The 20,259-nt window shown below is 36.9% G+C and overlaps 1 protein-coding gene across 4 annotated transcripts in view; it reads right to left on the minus strand.

Moving 5' to 3' along the window:
- The window catches only part of LOC132031375 (uncharacterized), a 39,581-nt gene extending 35,482 nt beyond the window's left edge, over positions 1 to 4,099 (minus strand). For 2 of the 4 annotated variants that reach the window (XR_009408256.1, XR_009408255.1), the window contains exons 1-4: positions 3,805 to 4,099; positions 1,790 to 1,999; positions 886 to 916; positions 231 to 415 (exon numbers count right to left, since the gene is read on the minus strand). Coding sequence is in view for 1 of the 4 variants with exons in the window: in XM_059421313.1 (XP_059277296.1) it covers positions 231 to 415; positions 886 to 916; positions 1,790 to 1,999; positions 3,805 to 3,924 (546 nt within the window). In the remaining 3 variants the exon portion in view is untranslated. The remainder of the gene's footprint in view (positions 1 to 230; positions 416 to 885; positions 917 to 1,789; positions 2,000 to 3,804) is intronic. The other 2 variants (XR_009408257.1, XM_059421313.1) reach the window with 2 other exon arrangements.
- Between the last annotated feature and the right edge of the window lie 16,160 nt (positions 4,100 to 20,259).

Raw genomic sequence — 20,259 nt, forward strand, 5'->3', positions numbered from 1 at the left:
TTAAACGGAGTGGTACTTATCCAAAAATAATGACTTGAACAGGAATAACCCGAGTGAACCAGACTAAGCTATGAGCCCAGTATCAAATAGCAAGTTTGAACTGACTTACTGTACGAATACCAAATAAAGTTGTTAAACTGGGAGGTACTTATCCAAAAAGAATGATCACTTGATTGGTAAATGCAGAATCCAGCAAGAAGCGAATGTTACAAATGTAGAACAAAAACTACCTTGATTGACAGATTAAGGGAGGTTACACGGTCATTTGCATGCCAGGCACGACTAATTTCATCTTTAAGTTCAGTTAAGCGTGAAACATACTCCTGCAGGGTGATATAATTAACACCTTCTTCAGCAAATCTCTGAGGATCATCTAGCTCCTCTAGATGTGCATTTGCTGAGGGTTTCTCAGGGCCTACAATATTTAATCATCATAGCAATTATTGCCGAGGAAATACAACAGCTAGTCTAACATATCAAACATGTTCAAATGATACCCTTTTTTTTTTTTTTTTTTACATTTTTCTTACCTGTATCAGAAACTAAAAGGATGAGAGAACTTTAAAAGGCCACGAGTAAAGAAAAAACCTTTGAATTCTATCTTTTGTCCGATTTTATATGAAAATCTTTGATTGAGCCACAAAGATTAAGGAGTCAGATGACTTAATATTGATTTTGCACAGGTAGAAAATTTTAAAACTAGTTTTGGATTAGGTACGCAAGTCACATTTATATGGAAATAATGTATCATAATCTTAAATCAAAATGTTTTAAACCTTGTATAATGTAGAATATTATTGTCTGACAATATATGTAATTTATTTGTGACATTTCAAAAATAAATAATGAGCCACATAAAGTAAATATAGCTAGGATACATCATACCCGTGCCTGTCTTCATAATTGAGCTTGACAGCTGCATGGAGCAAGAAAAAAGTTACACAAAAACCCAGAACAATATTAAGAACTGAACACGTAAAACACTGATCAAAAATTTCTAATTTTTTTTTTTATTGACACCCTAGTTTTTCTTATTCGTTTTACTTTTTCCTTCTCTTTTCTGTTATTCTTTTTAAGCCAAAAAAAAAAAAAAGAAATCCACCAGCACTTGCAATTTGTTGCAGTGTTAACAAAGCCCATGACCCCCACCTCCCAAACACCCCACCCCAAAAGAAAAATAAAGCACTTTGGGACAAAACAAACACAATTTCATTATAAATTGCAGATAGCAACTGCAACATAAGAAAAAAATTTCTGTCTAATCCATTGAACATAAATAGAAATTGATAACTCAACTTTAAAACAAATTTAGGGTGTGTTTGGTATGAAGAAAATGTTTTCCACGGAAATGTTTTCTTATAAAATATTGGAAAATAAGTAATTTTCTTACTTATTTTCTGGTGTTTGTTAGGTAAGCAAAAAAATATTGTCCTAACAGCATTTATATGAACTCTAAGAAAACACTATGGGGTGGGGCGGGGGTAGGGGCTGGGGCGTTGGGGTAGGAAGAGACAATGATCTTGAATTGTCACTTATGGAACTTGTTTTTCCTATTCACTCTAAGGAAGTCATTTTTCTGATTTTTAAGGAACTAAGTTTCCAAAACATTTTGACCAACGAAACATGAGAAAATTGGAAAACATTTTGGCAGGATATGTTTTCCTCCGTACCAAATACACACTTATACCATAAACTATAAGAAGACCACTAACTAGGGATCCACTAAGATCACCTCCATTTTGGAAAATTTGTAATAGCACGTGTATGAAGATTAAAAAGGCATACTAACCGAAGAAACAGAAATCATTTTGGAGACAGGAAACTTTTGCATCAAGACTTTCTTGTAAGATGTCCATTCCTTTCCCACAAATTTTATATCTCTATATGGTTCTGCTGTGATTTCAGTAGCTGTGCTTCCTATATCTGAATCCTCTGGTTCTCCACGATTCCCCCTTAATGGATCAAAAAACTCGTCCCTGCCATAATCCGTAACGTCAACCTACAAACTCAACCAAGTCATGGAAAAATTAGGAAATGAAAAAATATCTGGATATGCTAAGAACAACAAGAGCCCATGATCAATCGTAGTGTAAGGTTATTGACTTAACACTTGATTAAACCTAGGTGGTATATTGGTATCACCATTATAATCTTTTAAAATATTGAAGCAACCTATAGTGGCTACAATTTTAGCTACGTATCGTATACACAATCATCTGGTTTTATTTTCCTTTGCTGGTTTTGACTCTTTTTGAACAAGCTTATAAGTCTCTTCTCTTATAGGAGTAGTTTCTTTTGTCTTAAAGTATTTCTTCTCTTCTTTTTTTTTTTTTCTTTTTTTTTTTTTTTAACTGTAGTGCGTAGACCAGCTTACTAACCTATTTCGTCAAGTACGTGCATCTTGTTACCAGTATGGGCTCTGCCCACCAAAACTTAGACAGATGGATGCACTTTGTTTATCCTGAGTCTTAACACCTCTAAGGAGTAAGGACTAAAGAGTATGGGAAGTCCAACAACTACAACCTGCTCTGGTGAAATTGCATTGCCTATATCCCAATAAAGTAGAAAAACTTGAATGCAGTTATAACTTATCTACATCTTAATAACTTATTTTTTTTCACAATGAATCACTGGAAAAAGGACTTCACCTGTCACTAATTAGCTTAAATTTGTCAAATGGAAATTTTATCCATTTTTTGGCTAATCTCTTCAGAACAATAGGAGATTTAAGTACTTAGTCATGAAAAAGAGTAGTTTCTGTTAGTTCTTTTGTTTAAAACCCTGATTATACCTTAAGTGAAATTGGTCACCGTTGAATCCACTTTTTGGTCCACAATGTCATAAAAACTTACTACTTCACAACATTTTCATTGATTTAAATGCAATAGGTGGCGTAATAAGTTGCTGCGATCAATATACACAAGAAAGGGAGAAACATTGAACCTGCTCTGGTGAAATTACACTGCCTAAATCACAATAAAGTAGAAATCACACAAACACAAAAGCATGAATGCAGTTCTAACATATCTACATCTTAATAACTTCTTTTTTTCATAATTAACCACTGGGAAGAGGACTTCACCTGTCACTAATTAGCTTAAAATTTTCAAATTGAAACTTTATCCACTTTTTTTCGGCTAATCTCTTCAGAACAATAGGAGATTTAAGTATTTAATCATGATAATGAGTAGTTGTGTTCGTTCTTTTGTTTGAAAACCCTGATCATACAACAACAACATGCCCCGTGCAATCCCACAAGTGGGGTCTGAGTAGGGTAGAGTGTACACAGACCTTATCCCTACCGTGGAAGGTAGAGAGGTTGTTTCCGATAGACCCTTGGCCCGAAGAAAAGCAAATCAAACAGTCTGGGAAAAGAAATAACAGAAAAACAATTTGTTACCGTTGATTCCACATTTTGGTACAAACAACTTACTACTTTACAACATACTCCATTGATTTAAATGCAAGCGGTTGCCTAATAAGTTGTTGCGATTAATGTGACAACATTTGACTTAAGAAGTTTGAAATTTATGGTCTAAAACAAACCTTTAACATATTTATGTGGCTATAAATAATTTCATTAAGGGTAAAAGGGAAATTTTAAAGTTAAGTAATTTCTAATTAATACTACTTATAAGTTTTGAGAGCAAACAATGCAGAGAATATGAAGTGTGTATCCCTTTTTGGTGTAAACATGACAGAAGATATTTTTGATAATTTGTAAAAGGAACATAGATCCTTGTTTTGTAATAGTCAAAAAAAAAAATTAATAGAAGTTATTTAATATAGAGGAAAACATTGAACCTGGTGGGCACATAAGGGTGATTGAAGGGAGAGAGGATGAGTAGTCTCTGCTGCTACCCGACGCAAGGAGTGAACCTCTTGTTCAGCTTTATAGTCTCGATTTCGAAATTTCAGTTCCATTCAAACAATCAAATTGTACACCCTGATATGCGGGATACCCGTATTAAAGCTTCTCGGTTGTTATTCCACTGTCTAATATAACAAAAAATGATGATCAAAATGTTCTTTGGTGAGAGAAAAATAAAAATTCAAAAATGGTCCTTCGTAGTGTTAACAGGGCCGTTTGGCACGATCATAAGGAAAACATCTTATTCCTTATTTGGTTAATAATTTAAAAATAGTATCAGAATGAATTATCTCTGGTATGGAACAACAATTTGAGGATTAGTTACTTCACGATAAAATAATTAAAATAACAAAAATAGCCTGAGGTCCGTCAAACTCCTTTTCTACTAAATAAGGTGGAGGGTATTTTTGTTGGGCAACTTATATAAATGACTACACTTTGGGAGACCCGCGGCGGTTGGCCGATGCAGAAGAGAGAGTGAAAGAAGGGAGAGAGAGTTGAGGGAGAAGAGAGAGGCGGTTGAGGGAAAAGCTTGATACAATGGAATAAGAGGAGATGGATTTTGAATTAGTTACCTTGTGTAATTGAAATATAGCATTTAGCTACTAAAAATTATGTTCTCTACACTATGTAAAATTCCCATTTTTGTAAACAAACAACTTTTACTTAGAAATTATGCAATGCATGTTACTTTTAATTTAACAAACCCAAACAATCAATAAGAAATAATGCCAGGATAACTAATTTCAATATAACTCTTAGTTTGATTGGGCATACATATAGTTCTTTAAATCTTGTGGTCTTAAATTTATCATAAATACAACTTGAAAAGCGAAAAGGGAGTTGAAAAATAAGTTATAATATGTTTTCCAAATTTGAAATACAACTTCAAGTTGGATTTAGATTTTTATGACAAACGCTAATTTTTAAGTAAGGTCATAAACTATTCCGGAAAAAAGTGAATATTTTTTATGGCCAAAAGGGTTATCTATGGGCTTTGGTCCTTAAAATGTAATAAATATGATGAAAATAGTTCTTAACGCATTTCAAAAAGTGATCAATTTGATCCTAAATCACATAAATAATAATAATTGTTATTTTTACTATTAAAATAAATGAAGACCCTCGGCATATGTACTCCATGTGAGCCACTAAACTACACAATAAAGTTATCTTATTGTATCGTTCAAAATCCCATTTCGACATCCACGTCAAAATTTAATCATAACTTGAACGAGCCATGGGAAAAATTGATGTAGAGGTAAAGCCGAAAGAAAATTATAATTTTACTGTGACTTTATTAACTAGAGCATGAAAGGAAGCCTAGAAATTCTTCAATTAGACAAAGTGGGTTGTGTACGGAGGAAAGACTTCAGTTTAGTTTGACATTAAAAGTAGCAATTATTTTTACTTATATGGTTTTGGATCAAATCAATTACTTTTTTATTTACATTAAGGATCATTTTCATCGTTAAGGACCAAATGGAACCAAAACTCACACATTGAAAACCATTTTGATTGTTTTCTCAATATAAATTGGACTTTTGTGTTTCTCTCTATTAATATACTTGTCAATTTGTGGGATCTTTTACGTTCGAATAGAAGAAAACACAAAATATTAGGTAGATGGCCAATTGTAACAACACAGCTGCTCGTTTTGAATAATTTTGCCTAAAAAAGTGATTTGATGCTTTGAATATGTTGTTTTTATCATTTGGACTTAACAGGTGGTTTGGATTAAGACTCAAGGAGTTCGGATGAATTTTGGGCAAAGTATTAATTTTTGCACAGTCACTGAAGTCACTATCAGCTGGTGCGTCACGTATGCCGCCCTAGGGTCGCAAATTGTAAAGGGAACCACCAGGCCTGGCCTCTGCAAAAGTGAGCCAGGGAACACAGAGGCGAAAGTCGGTCAATGATGACTTTCTGCAATTGCAATGCTTCGGTCACAATTGCAATGGTGGTCGGCCATCCGGGCATTCACATTTGCATGGGTTCTAGAATTGCAGCATTGCAATTGCGATCAAGAGGTCCGCAATTGCGACGATACAACACACGCACACGCACGCGCGCGCGCGCGCGCACACACACACACACATATATATATATATATATATATATATATATATATATATATATATATATATATATATATATATATATATATATATATATATATGTATTCGGGACAATAATCATTCTTTACAAATTTGGAAAGAAGACCACTCGAATTTTTGGATCCGAATTGGTGGAGTTTCACCCAACTATTATAGATAATGATTCCTTATATTAATCTAGTGATTATGTGTTAATTTCATCGAATTTGAATCATGTAATCATGCCCTTCAAGAAGCTACAATTAAATAATTTAACCTAAACTTAAAATTTGAAAATTGTCGTTTTAATTAGCAATTGCAATCAAAATACAATTTTGATTATTGAAGATAATATTAATTGCTGAAGCTATAGTGTGTAATATTTTGCACTTTAACCTCCGAAATTAGCTCTCAGATATACTATCTAATGTATTATCTGTTTATTTTGTGTATATTCAAATAATTTCTTCTTCTAACCCAGCTTTTTGATATTTCTTGATCTTAAAAAAACAATTTGATTAGGGACGCATTCTCGTTCACTTCTTATATATATATATATATATATGTATATCATTTTCATACAGTAACTTGGGACAATTAATTATAGTTGACAAAAAAGTTTCAAAATTGAGTAGGGGTGATAAAATTTAGATTAGTGATTAAAGAGTTTTGACCATATTCCGACTTTCCCCCAAGTTTTATTTTTAACACTTTGACCCAACCAATATAAGCCCTAAAATACCCAAAACAGGTAAATAAAAAAAAAAAAAAGGTGCCAAAGCTCTCTTTAGCGCCGATTTTCTCCATTCCCTCCATTCTTCTTCTTCCTTCGTCTTCTTCGTCCACTGTTGCTACTCTCTTCTTGTTCTCCTTCTTCTGCTGATGCTTTCTTCTTCATTTTGAAGAACTTGCTCAAGAAAGAAAAAAAACGAAACCACCCGATTTTGCAATTGTTTGACTGGATTTCGTTCGTGTAGCACTGGGCATTACTTCATAAGTAATTTTCGCTCATTTGGTAAGCAAAACAATATTGTTTTGTTTCAATTATTCATCTAGTTATAGCTGCTGATTTTCCAACAATTTACAGTAGCTTGATTGCAGTTGTTGCAACAAGTGCTAAAGATGTTATATAAGAGCTTTTGAATTTATTGCAACAACTGTTGTAGTTTTACTGTGATTAAATAAAATTATGATGTTGTTAAAATTCGTACAAATCATTTTGCAACAAGCTCAGCTAAATATGTGTATAAATAATTTACAACAGTTGTTGTACTTTTTGCAACAACTATGATAGCCGTTGGACAGCTTCTACTCTTTCCAACAACTCACTGACTTGTTGCAACAAGTAACCTGTGATAGCGGTACGGACAGCTTCTACTCATTCCAACAACTCACTGACTTGTTGCAACAAGTAACCAACAAGTAGGTTACTTGTTGCAACAAGTACAACAGCTATTAGACATATTTTACAGTTATTCTTGAAGCTATCTCCAACAACTGAGTGAGTAGTTGCAACAACTCGATGACTTGTTGCAACAAGTAGTCTATTTGTTGCAACAGCTACATTAGTTGTTGGACGTATTTTACAGATGTTATGAAATAGAGACCAAAAGCAAGTTGTCTCTAACAACTGAGTAGTTGCAACAAGTAGACTACTTGTTGTAACAAGTTACTTAGTTGTTTCATTTTGTTACTATACTGTCATGACTGATTTTCTTAAAACAAAATATCTTTAGGTACCATTAATGGGGGACTCAATAACAATAGGGTTTGATTGCCATGGTGAATGGAGCGAGAAGAACCATCGATATGTATGGCGCTGGAAGGGTAGTGACATGTTAGAGACGATAGCGATGATTGATGTTGTGTTTGATGATTTTGTGAACTTAATCATTACCTATTGTGAATTAATCTGTGAACCGAAAGATCTTGCCATCACTTACATGAATAGCTCTTTTGAAAACCAGGGGGTCTTCCCTTTTAAGATAACCGATCAGGTTCGTTTGCGTGCTTATTTGAATGATGTAGCTAGGCCCATTTTAAGGGTATACTTGGTTGGAAGCCCAGTAGAGAACCAGAGTTTAACTCAAGACTAACAAGATATGTTAAATAATGAATTGGATGGGGTGGATATGGATATTCCAAATAATGGAAGTGGAGGTGACCAGATTCCTATACCGGAAGTTGCGAGCAATACACCGGGCACTACACAATCAACACAGTCCAGCCATGTTCAAGATGATGAAATAGGTTTTTATAAAGGAATGTCATTCAAGAACAAGGAAGTACTAGCAACTTCGTTGAAACTTGCTTGCTTGAAGAAAGATTTCAATCTCAAGCAGGTGATTAATTCACGTACTGTGTATTGCTTCAGATGTGTACATCCGAAGTGCAAGTAGTGGCTGAGGGCTGTGAAGCTTTTAAGTTCTGACAGAATTTGTATCAGAACCTACATAAAATATCACACATGTGGTTCTGAGCATATTACGAGCCATAATCCACACGCCACAGCGAAAGTCATTGGTGAATACTTCAAAGATAGGTTTCCCGACGGCAAAGGCCCATCTACAAAAGATATGATCCATTCAGTCCATACAGAATTGGATTATAAGGTAAGTTATTGGAAGGTCTGGAAGGGCATAGAGATCGCAAAGGCTTTGACAAGGGGGACACATAAGCACGGGTAGGCAGTGCTTGATGTGTATCATTATATGCTTCGTTCCGCAAATCTAGGAAGTAAGATTGCATTAAAGGTTGATGAAAATGGGAAGTTTAAGTACTTTTTTGTAGCTTATGCGGCTTGGATGCTTGGTTTTATGCAAATGAGAAAAGTCATAGCTGTCGATAGGACGTTATTGAGGAGCATATATGTAGGAGTGTTGTTGTCAGCCGTCGCACAAGATACGGAGAATCATATTTTCCCGATGGCATTTTGTGTAGTGGACAAGGAGTGCGATGCCTCATATTAATATTTTTTTGAACAAATGAGAAGCTATGTAGATGATACCGCTGAGTTGTGCATGATTTCTGATAGGCATCTAAGTATCAAAAAGGCGGTTTCAATTGTCTTCCTTACATCTCATTGTGGTTGTTGCATGAGGCACCTTGGGGAAAATCTCTGAACCACCTTTCACAATTCGAAGGCCATATCTCATTTTTATAAAGTCGCAAAAGCTTACAATATGGATGTGTTCAATGACCCTTCACAATTCGAAGTGTATTCTTCCTAAATCAAGTGATCATTAGAGTGATTTGATGTGAAGTACTTTATTCATCCATATTTAGTGATAAACAAAGGGTTTCAATGTTATTCAGTGATCAACAAAGGGATTCTCTGATATTTAGTGATCAACAACAACAACAACATACCCAGTGAACCCCACAGGTCTGGAAAGGGTAGAGTGTACGCGGACCTTACCCCTACCTTAGGTAGGGAGGCTGTTTCCGAAAGACCCTCGGCTCAAGAAAAGACATATGAAAGGTCAAATAAGGGCAAACAAATCAAAGCAATTATGAAAATGAAAACAATGAAAGTAAATAAGCCATTATAAACCAATAGATACTCACAAAAATTAAGAGACAAGAAACTATAGAGCAATATAACTACTCGTAAGAAAGGATAAACGTGACTACCTACTAGCCTTCTACCCTAATATGGGTCCTCCATACCCTCCTATCTAAGGTCATGTCCTCAGTAAATAGGAAATGTGCCATGTCCTGTCTAATCACCTCTCCCCAATACTTCTTCGGCCTATCTCTACCTCTTCTGAAACCGTCGCTAGCCAGCTTCTCGCACCTCCGCACTGGGGCATTTGCATCTCTCCGCATCACCTCGCTTCCCGCATCTTGTCTTCCACTGAGGTTACTCCAACCTTGTCTCGAATGACTTCATTCCTAATCCTATCACTCATAGTGTTCCCACACATCCATCGCAGCATTCTCATTTCCGCCACTTTCATCTTCTAAACATGAGATTTCTTGACTAGCCAACACTCCGCCCCATACAACATAGTTGGTCTAACTACCACTTTGTAGAACTTGCCTTTAAGTTTTGGTTGTTACAAAGATAAGTCATCTGTCGCAATAGATTATTTAGCTGTTGCAACAATTTAAGCAACTGTTTGATTTTTTCCAACAAGGTGAGTCATCTGTTGCAACAGGTTACTGATCTGTTGCAATATATTATTTAGTTGTTGCAACATCTTCAGCAACTGTTCTATTATTTCCAACAAGTTAGGATTCTGTTGCAACAACTATTTGACTTGTTTGAGACTCCTGAACATACAATATATAAGGGTATTGAACATAGAAAATATATTTAACAAAATTACATAATTTCTTCATCCACTATAATTCAACAACTGAATATAAAATGCAAACACAAAGAGAAATTTTTTGTCCCCAAATTAGGGCTCCCAAAAACACAAATTTAAAATAATTACCTTTCAGCCCACATTAGGGCTCCCACACCTTATCAATAATCCCAGAAGCCCACCTCTATTGCATCCTCGCCACAGTATTGTCACTCATTAAATATTTGTGCCGGTAAGCAAATGCTCAATAAAACCAAGTGAGCATGAACCACATGCCCTATTAGTCTCATTGCAAGGGAGATTTTTTTCCTGATCAAACTCCCATGGTTCATTAAGCAACTTTTAAGGCAAGTGTGAGAACATGCCACTTTGCTTTAGTAACTTGGGTAACAAATCCAATACCGACTACATGTAACAGAAGACATGTAACTGAAGAAAACATCATCTTCATAAACTGGGAGGTTGCAATCATAACATTTATGACCACCTCCTCAATCATGAACTCAAGGGTGACAAAATGGGTGGTATTAATATTCATCACAGTTATGACCCTTTTGACACCAACCCACTCGCAGCCATCTGGGTAGGGTCTTCTACCTTTGGGATAACTGAGAACATCATCGTCCCACATAAACATAGCAAGTCTTTGCTCCGAGGGCGCACCACCCTCCTTTGTAGCCTCATCGGTTAACTCTATGTACCTTTTGCTGATGTTATTGTAGAAGTTGAGGTCTAACGTTCTATCAGAGGAATCATAGTGCTTAAAGAAATTAAGTTGCCTAATACACATTAACAGCATGATTTCATCTACATACTGCAGTAAAAGTATCAAAACAGTCAGTCACTTGTTGCAACAATTAGTTAACTTGCTGCAACAACTAATTCACTTGTTGCAACAACTAGTTAACTTGCTACAACAACCAGTTAACTTGCTGCAACTAATTCAATAAAAAAAGACTTGTTGCAACAGCTAGATAAATTGTTGCAACAACTAGTTAACTTGTAGCAACAACCAGTTAACCTGCTGCAACTAATTTAACAAAACAGAGGACAAGTGTTGTTGAAACTTACATTGTCCATGCCATGCCCCGAACCTGGGCCTGGACGTAACACGGCACCCAGTGCCTGGCTACATGTGATCGAGCGAACCAACTGGCTGGTTGAATCAACATGTGATATCATAACTGTTGCAGGCTATGCGTCCACCAAACACAATATGAAGAGACCTGGTTGAGTACCAGTTCCCTTATGGAATGCAGTAAGTACAGAAGACAAGATTTTACCATGGAAAACTCCTTGCTCAAAGGATTAAAAATCACGACCTACACCAGTAGGATTTCAATTCCACTACACGAGCAACTTCAGGCTACAACTCTATCGTAAGCTAGGAATTAACTCCCATAATCCCTCACCCTTACAATAACGCTTATGCAACCTAGGGACTAACTCATATAGTCCCTCAACCTTTGCAATACTCTAATTGCAAGCACCTCCACTTGACTAACTCTAGCTAAGAAAACTAATACACCTAGACTCACTCTAGCCTAGTGTACCACTCAAAGGCACCCTTTGAGATTCTATCGTGACTAACTCTAGCCACACACTAATACAACTAAGCTAACTCTAGCCTAGTGTACCACTCAAGATCTTGTGGAAGCAGCCTTGAGAATTTAGAACACCTACAAACAGCTTTCTTTTTGGGAAGCGTAGGTTTACAGCTTAAAACTACTAAACAAATACTTACGACAATATGAAGAACTTAGACTGAATCTTGTGTCTGGATAAGGTTCTTTAAATTGTAGGTGATTTTATTCTTAAGAGATCTTGAGAACTTGTGTCGGCAGCTTTGCACGATTTAGATTAGGTTTTCAAGTCTACTCAATATGTTGCCATCATGTTGTATATATATAGTGAGAGCATGTGGAATGGATAGAGACCACTCATTCACTTTGACTTAAAGCATGGGCAAACTCACAGTTGTACATGTGTGCAGCAAGTGGCTCGGCTTTACAGTTATTCTCTACTGACGGTGCAAGGTGCACAAAGAGCAGGTTACTGACCAGGTCACTATCTGGTTTTGAAATAGTTTGACAATCATCAAAACACAAATGCACTTGGACTTATCAATTTCCCCTTTTTGATGATGACAAACTCATAGACGATGTTCCCCCTGAAAACCAGCTTCCCACTTGTTCCCCCTGCGAAGCAGACCATCATTTTAGAGCACCTGCAATATGTTAGTAACAACGCAACACATTTCTACAGCATATCTTCCCCCTTAGTTCGGCAACATGTCTTCACTTATTCTGATCACAGTCGGATGTACCCATTCATATCATCAACAATATCTTCCCCCTTTTGGCATTATCAAAAAAATTTAGTGACGCCCTCTCAGAGCTATGAAACATAAGTATACACGATGATAGAGATAGCTTATGGCATAAAGATAAAATAATCGTTGCATTCATCAGATTAATTTCCCTACAGGATGAAGTAACAATCATTATCCAAAAGCAGTAGTCTAAACAATACACATATGATAGTTAAAATGTTAAAACATCATGTCATAGACAAAGAGGACTGGGGGAAACAGGGGGAGCTTGAGGGACTGGAATATGGAGGACAGAACAAGGAGAGGAATCAGGGAGCACGAGCAAAGGCTTTCAAAACATTATTCACTTTCTCACTATCTCTTTGATTTTCGATCATCTTATCACCAAGCTCATCCACCTTCTCATTCAAGCGAGCATTCTCCGCTTGAAGCTCAACATTTTTGCGTACAAGCTCACTACTAGGGCCAAGTTCACATGTTTGTTCAACCAATTTAACTCTCAAGCGATCATTTTCAGCCAATTTAGCTCTCAGGCCTTCATTTTCAACTTGAAGCCGACTGATTTTAATGGTTGATTGCTCCTGTGCGTCAATTAGATCAGATATAACAGAGCTGCTCCCCACACCTTCCCTTTTGTGTATTCATTAGCACTCTTCTAAGGTCCCTAGAGTGATCATCTGCTTCCTTGTTCCCTTAGTAGCCTTTCCATTCTTGACACTAAAATGCTCAAACACATTGGTCAAGAAGAAGCCATAAGGAAGCCCATGCTTGCTATATTTGATATTCAAACCTTTATCCTATGTTCAATCATTAGACCAGGCAAGTTGATGGGTTAAAAGTTTGCAAGAGGTTCAAGAAGCACCAGGTCTGACAATGAAGTCGTGCATCTCCCCTCAGCTCTAGGAAGCAACACTTTGTTAACAAACTCAAAAATAAGTTGATATTGCAGCTTCAGTTGCTTCTTATGGAACCTTTCAGAGGATGCAGGGCCCTTATTGACAATCGAGTTTTTGAAATCTTAAGAGGCTTTTCCTTTCACAATTTTCAGTCCACAGGTTGGGACTGCCAAGATTTCTCCAAGCGTTGTCTTATCTAGCTCCAATTCCTTTGAATGAATTGCCAGAGCCAAGGTAGAGTCATCAGTATATATCAGATTCAGGTAGAACTCAGTCACCTCTTGTTCAAAAACACTGGGAGTTGGAGCAACAAACAGATGTTCCCATTCCTAAAATTTTACGATCTCTAGAAGTTCCCTCATTCTATGCTTGTCAGAGATGTCATGATCAAATACTCTTCCCCGCATCACTTTTTGATTCATTAGAGTATTTTCCCTTTCCTCATCTAAGTCCTGTAACCTTCTCCTTTTCTCAGAGCAACGTGGTTCTTTTCTTAGTTTTCTCCCTTTTCTTTTGGGTTGTCGAGGTGTACTCTTCTTCTTGAGAACTTGATCATTTCTCTCAGTAGGGTATCCTCCTTGATAACCCTTTTTCCTTTTTCTTCTTCTTTTCTTTTAGATAAACTTTTCTCAAGAGATAGTTGTCTAGGTTCCTCTTCTTCTTCAGGAATTGTCACCATATTCGAAGACGATGGAGCCTCCTCATCTTTCAAACTGTTCTTCCCAAATCTTCCTTTCTTCTTGTTTACCAATTTCTCTTTCTTTGCCTTTAGGGTGGACTCAAGCCTAGCTTTTCTCCTTTGCCTAGTGTTTAGACTTTATAAGCAATATGTTTCCTGACTTTCCCACTTCTTGGAGTTACAGGGCCAGAGGATCTCTTAATTACGGTACTTAGAATGATATCACCATCGGAGTCTACTTCCTCAGACGAGTTGCCTGACCTTTCTTTCTCCGGAGATGGTCCTCTTAACTGTACAACAGCAGGCATAACATCTCTAATTACTTTAGAGTGGTCTGGAATCTCAACTACGGTGGGAGTAATTCGAAGAATAAATAACTCGAACACTCCTTGTGCTGAGAGACCACGTCCCTCCTGCACATCCCCTGTACTTTCTTCTTTCCTCTTAACCTTTTCACTGTCCATTTTAGCCTGCATGGTGTTACATCCCGTATTTTCGTGCGCTAAGTTGCATCATAGGTTAGTCACATAAGCTCAAAGGACAGGATTATGTTTGAAGTTATAAGTGTTTACGTTATGTTCAACAAGTGATAAGTAAGTGTCGTGAAGGTTGGAGGTTAAACGAATCGAAAAAAAAAAAAAGTTTTGCCAAGTTTGGGATGTTGAACAAGTTATACAGACTGTATGGAGTTTTGATCATATCCAAGTATGCAAATAAAGAGATCGGTGTATAAAAGTTTTAGGTCTCAAAATAATTTCCGCGGATGAACGGTTACAGCGTGAACGAAAAGAATCGCTTACGGTAATACCGACTTTAGCTCACTATTTAAGGGCTAAAACCCCTCATTTTTCAGCCCAAAAAAAATTCTCCAAACATTTCTCAAATTCTCTAGAAAACTCTCCCAACTTCCGTCCACTAGATTTTAACGCAAATTAAGTGAAATCCCCGAATTTAAGTTTGGACAACACATGGTTGCGATTATAATATGGAATTGAGGAGGAACTTGGCTTGGATTCAAGGTGATAATCGAAGATATTGCAGTTCTAGCGGGTGAAAGGTATAAATCTTTCCTTATTAGTATTGATTTAAGCTTATCTACCAGGAAAAGTTACTAAATGAGGGTATAAGAATTTATGGGCCGAGAAATTGGATAAAACATCGTGTAGGATGTTTATGGAATGTTTTGATGTTGATAATATTGTTGTTGATGTTGGTACTGTTGTTGTTATTGTTGATTGCCGAATTGAGATTTTAATGGGCATATAAAGGAGAGATCTTTGTAGATTTTTGCATTCTAGAAAGATTTATTTGGAGGCTTAAGATAAGTATATAACAACGGGCCTAACAATAATATGAATGATTTTATATGTAGATTACGATACTATGAATGATCTTCGTAGATTGCAAGGCAAGAAGTAAGTTGGAAAGTGAAATGTAAGCTTCCAGGTATGTAAGGCAAACTTTTCTTCTTTTGGCATGATCCTTGTTGTCATTCATTCTATATGTACCCCATATGATTCCACTCTTAGACAAGTAAGGTCTAAATGCTTCTTGTGATGGCTTATTGATAATGTACTCCTATTCTGTTTCGTAGGGAACACCTATAAGGTGCCACGTTGAGTTGTGTATATGGTTCTACTAACGATTTTGAGGAAATGAGTTTTATACTAAAGGAAACATAAACTTTGATTTTCAAAACCACTCCGAAGGAGGTGTGAGATTTTACTACTTTATTTCATTTACGATTTATGTTTACATTCCATAGTATCATCCCTTTGTATTGATATGATCATTTATTCTTTGGGTAAGGCAATAAAATGAAATTGAGTAGAATATAGGTAGTAAAAATTTCATAACAATTCTACCCTCAAACCTGGAAGGTAGGTCCTCCTGAGTCTAGTGAGATACAAATTTGATAACTTTTTATGAAAGACTAAGGCTAATAACTGGATTGTGATGAATGAATTAGTGACTTATGATATGATTGAAATTGATACTTATGGATTGAATTTGTGTTGACATGATTGTAATATTAAGCCGGAAGTGGTACAAGAATATCATTACGAAGCCTAAGCGCCGTACTCGAAGCGGCTATCATTATGAAGCCTAAGCGGTACCGTCCCGGGCCATCATTATTATCTTAGGAGCGGTAAATCCGGGCGGGACTATTGTGATACTAACTCGAAATGGCCGTCCGAAGGGACCATTCTCGTTAACATGTCGGAAGCGTACGATGTGTATCGGACTACATTATTTACTAAAGATTGTGTTGAGACCTCGTGTGCACATTTATGTTTCTTCCAGCGAAGACTGCAGGTGTTGAGTTAGATTGTAATTTCGTCTCTCTTAAGTCAAATTATGATTATGACTTGTTACCACCTTACATACTCAGTACATTTTTCGTACTGACGTCCTTTTTATGGGACGCCGCGTTCTATGCCCGCCCCGCATTGTTTGGTAGGTTAAGTGTATAGCTAGGATGCTTGGACGTCGGTGGGATTGGCAAGTTCCACTTCATTACGGAGGCATCTTGAGTCATGTATAGATATGTATGATTATAGGTATGTTAGGGCTCACGTCTGACTCATAATGTTGATTTACTTCTTGTGAGACTTCGCGATGCGTGTCTCGTGGTATGTTTGTTGAGATATCGACAGAGTGATGTTAGTTGATTCATTTGTGTACTTTAAAAGAGTATGTATTTTAGATGATTTCTTTTTGGAAAAGTTTTATGTTCTTAAAAGTTTTTGAAATGACAGGTTTTGATAGAGCGAATGTCCGAGGGTTCGCTCGACTCGAGAGTCGGAGTGCCGTGCATGCCTGTCGAGTTGGGATGTGACCTTGTGGCATCATCAAACCCAACCAATATTTCTTTTTCACTCTCCAGTATATTAGAAAATCCCACTCTTTTCTCCGATCGGTTACTATCTATAACTGAGATGGAGTCCTCTGCTCCTTTTTTCATAGCTAAAGGAATTAGGATTACCTGAGATTTCTACACCAACTTCATTTTCCTTAGTTGTACCTCTATTTTCTGAGTCCTGTATATCCTCACAGTTTGCCTTTTCTACAACAGACCTTTGGATATTGATATTTAAACCCTCAGAGCTCATGATGTTGCTTGAAACTTCCACTCTATCATCCCTTTCGTTGATTTCCTCAGTGGTTTGGAGGAATTTGGAGACTAAAAGTGTTTGACCACTTTCGTCTAAAACTAGTTTTTCAGATGGAACGGGATCTGAGGATGTGTTTTTAGAAGGTGAGGGGAAGAGTTTTATGTCTGAGATAGCTTGAGAGGTGGACTCGTTGTTAAACATGATTGGTCTCGGCTAAGGTTTTGAGAGGAAGAAGAGGGATTTGAGTTTGTGAATGTTATATTAACAAAGGGAATAGAGAAGAAGGGTTTAGTAAGAGAGACACAAATAGTAGCCTTAAATATTTGAGACAAGGAACCGATTCTGATTGGCTAATACCTGAAGTTTCTTACAGAACGGATTGGTCCAGGAAAAATGTAACGTTTGGGCTGAGGATTTTGGGCGGGAAGATTTTTAATGACATGACATGTTAGCAGTTTAACACACATATATAAGCATTGGAGAGACTACTAACCTGAATCACAGGAAGCAGGTTCCTTGACAGTTTTTTTGAAGCAGCAGGGAATTCGGAAGTATGCAATGTCTCTAATACTTATGATGTCCTGAGAGTGGTATGAGAGTATGCTTCTCCTTGGTCAGTGTCATTTAGAATGTGAATAGCTTTTTCTGATCATGTTGTCTCTTCTTCAGTAGCAGCTAATTTCAATATCATAGGAAGGTGTTTTTCATTTTTTAACACACTTTCCTTAGGGTCCCTTAAGTGAGGTGACATTCTTCATTTTTCAAAAGGATTTTGAGAAATGATACCTTTTGACTGTCCTTTACTTACCTAAGTCTTCTGTCTAAATTACTGACTCCATCTGGGAACCCCCATCCAATCAGGTCCCTTAAAGTGAGAAGCAGTGTGAATTGAACTTTCTTCTTTTAATTCAAGAAACTCTTCATTTTCCTTCCACAGACCAGGTTCCTCCTCTCTTGACTCCTGTTTGGCAGTATCTTCATTTTGAAGAAGGTTGAAGATGCTGGTCTTTCGTGATCCATCTTGTCTGCCCTCATACTCATCCTGAGCGTTGTTTATCATCTCCTTCCCTCTACATGATGTATTCAATAGTTCTTTGCTGTGGCTGTTTAGAAGAGGATTTTCTTTAGTAACTTCCTCAACTTGCTCTTGTAGATCTATGATACCAACGACCATATCATCCCTTTCTTGATCTTGAGTGGTCTCACTACCCTTCATTTTGAAAAGATTAAGCTTTGTACTGATTTTGTCGACTCCATCATGTGCACCTTTGAGAGCGTTCCAGATCTCCTTTGTTGTTTCATAAGAGGAAGTTTACTCCCCTGATCCAATGCTTTGAAGAAGAATCTCCATTCAGCTCCGGAAGATGAGAACCATAACAGATCATGTCCCACAGATCTATATCCTTACCAGTGATAGTTTTGCATTCTAACCTTTCACCAATCATAATATTTAGCGCTGAAGCTTGGTGGTCTTAAGAGAGATTCTCCCATCTTTTGGTTTAGTGAGCTAGCCATGAAAAGATCCTTTCTAGGTGTTAACCTTTTAGAAAGAACATGCTCTGATACCAATTGTTGCAGGCTATGCGTCTACCAAAAACAATATGAAGAGACCTGGTTGAGTACCAGTTCCCTTATGCAATGCAGTAAGTACAGAAGGCAAGATTTTGCGATGAAAAATTCCTTGCTCAAGGGATTAAAAATCACGACCTACACCAGTAGGATTTCAATTCCACTACACGAGCAACTTCAGGTTACAACTTTATCGTAAGATAGAAATTAACTCCCATAATCCCTCACCCTTACAATAACGCTTATGCAACTTAGGAACTAACTCACGTAGTCCCTCAACCTTTGCAATACTCTAATTGCAAGCACCTCCACTTGACTAACTCTAGCTAAGGAAACTAATACACCTAGACTCACTCTAGCCTTGTACCGCCTGGCACCCTTTGAGATTTTATCGTGACTAACTCTAGCCACACACTAATACAACTAAGCTAACTTTAGCCTAGTGTACCACTCAAGATCTTGTGGAAGCAACTTTGAGAATTTAGAACACCTAAAAACAACCTTTTTTTTTGGAAGAGTAGGTTTACAGCTTAAAACCACTAAACAAAGACTTACAACCATTTAAAGAACTTAGACTGAATCTTGTATCTGGATCAGGTTCTTTAACTTCTAGGTGATTTTATTCTTGAGAGATCTTGAGAACTTGTGTCGGCAGCTTTGCACGATTTAGATTAGGTTTTCAAGTCTACTCAATATGTTGCCATCATGTTGTATATATAGTGGGAGCATGTGGAATAGATAGAGATCACTCATTCACTTTGACTTAAAGCATGGGCCAACTCACGGTACCGTATACGTGTGCAAAGAATCGGTCTTCGCTTTACAAGCAACTTTCTGCGACGGCAAGGTGCACAGAGAGTAAATCGACTTGGTCTCTATCTGGTTCTAAAATATTTTAACAATCATCAAAACACAAATGCACTTAGACTTATCAATAACATACTGAATGCATAAAATAAACTAACACATGATGATATACTGAAAGTCTGAATGATATAAATTAAAGTGCAGAAACGCTAATATAAGTCTGAAGCATAACTATAGCCAACATTGGTTAACATGTAAAACCTGCGACTCTATCTAACGGTTCTAGTCTATGAAGCCTCTAATGAAGTATTAAAAACACTGATTATTGCCGGGACAAGCCCCCGGCATACCTGACTGTCTGTAAATACTGAAAGACTGTAAAGTAATGATAATGCCCCGGAAGACTGGGCTTTTGTCACGACCCGACTAGGGCCATGACGGGTACCCGGGGCTAACCACCGAGCACCACTCATTCTATTGCTCATCTTGCGGTAATTCATTAATCTCATGCTCATAATCATAGAAAAACTATTTTCATTTGAAACATATTTACCTTTATATACATAAGCCCTTCAACTAT

This window comes from Lycium ferocissimum, chromosome 9 (genome assembly GCF_029784015.1).
Source record: "Lycium ferocissimum isolate CSIRO_LF1 chromosome 9, AGI_CSIRO_Lferr_CH_V1, whole genome shotgun sequence".
NCBI classification, from domain to species: domain Eukaryota; kingdom Viridiplantae; phylum Streptophyta; class Magnoliopsida; order Solanales; family Solanaceae; genus Lycium; species Lycium ferocissimum.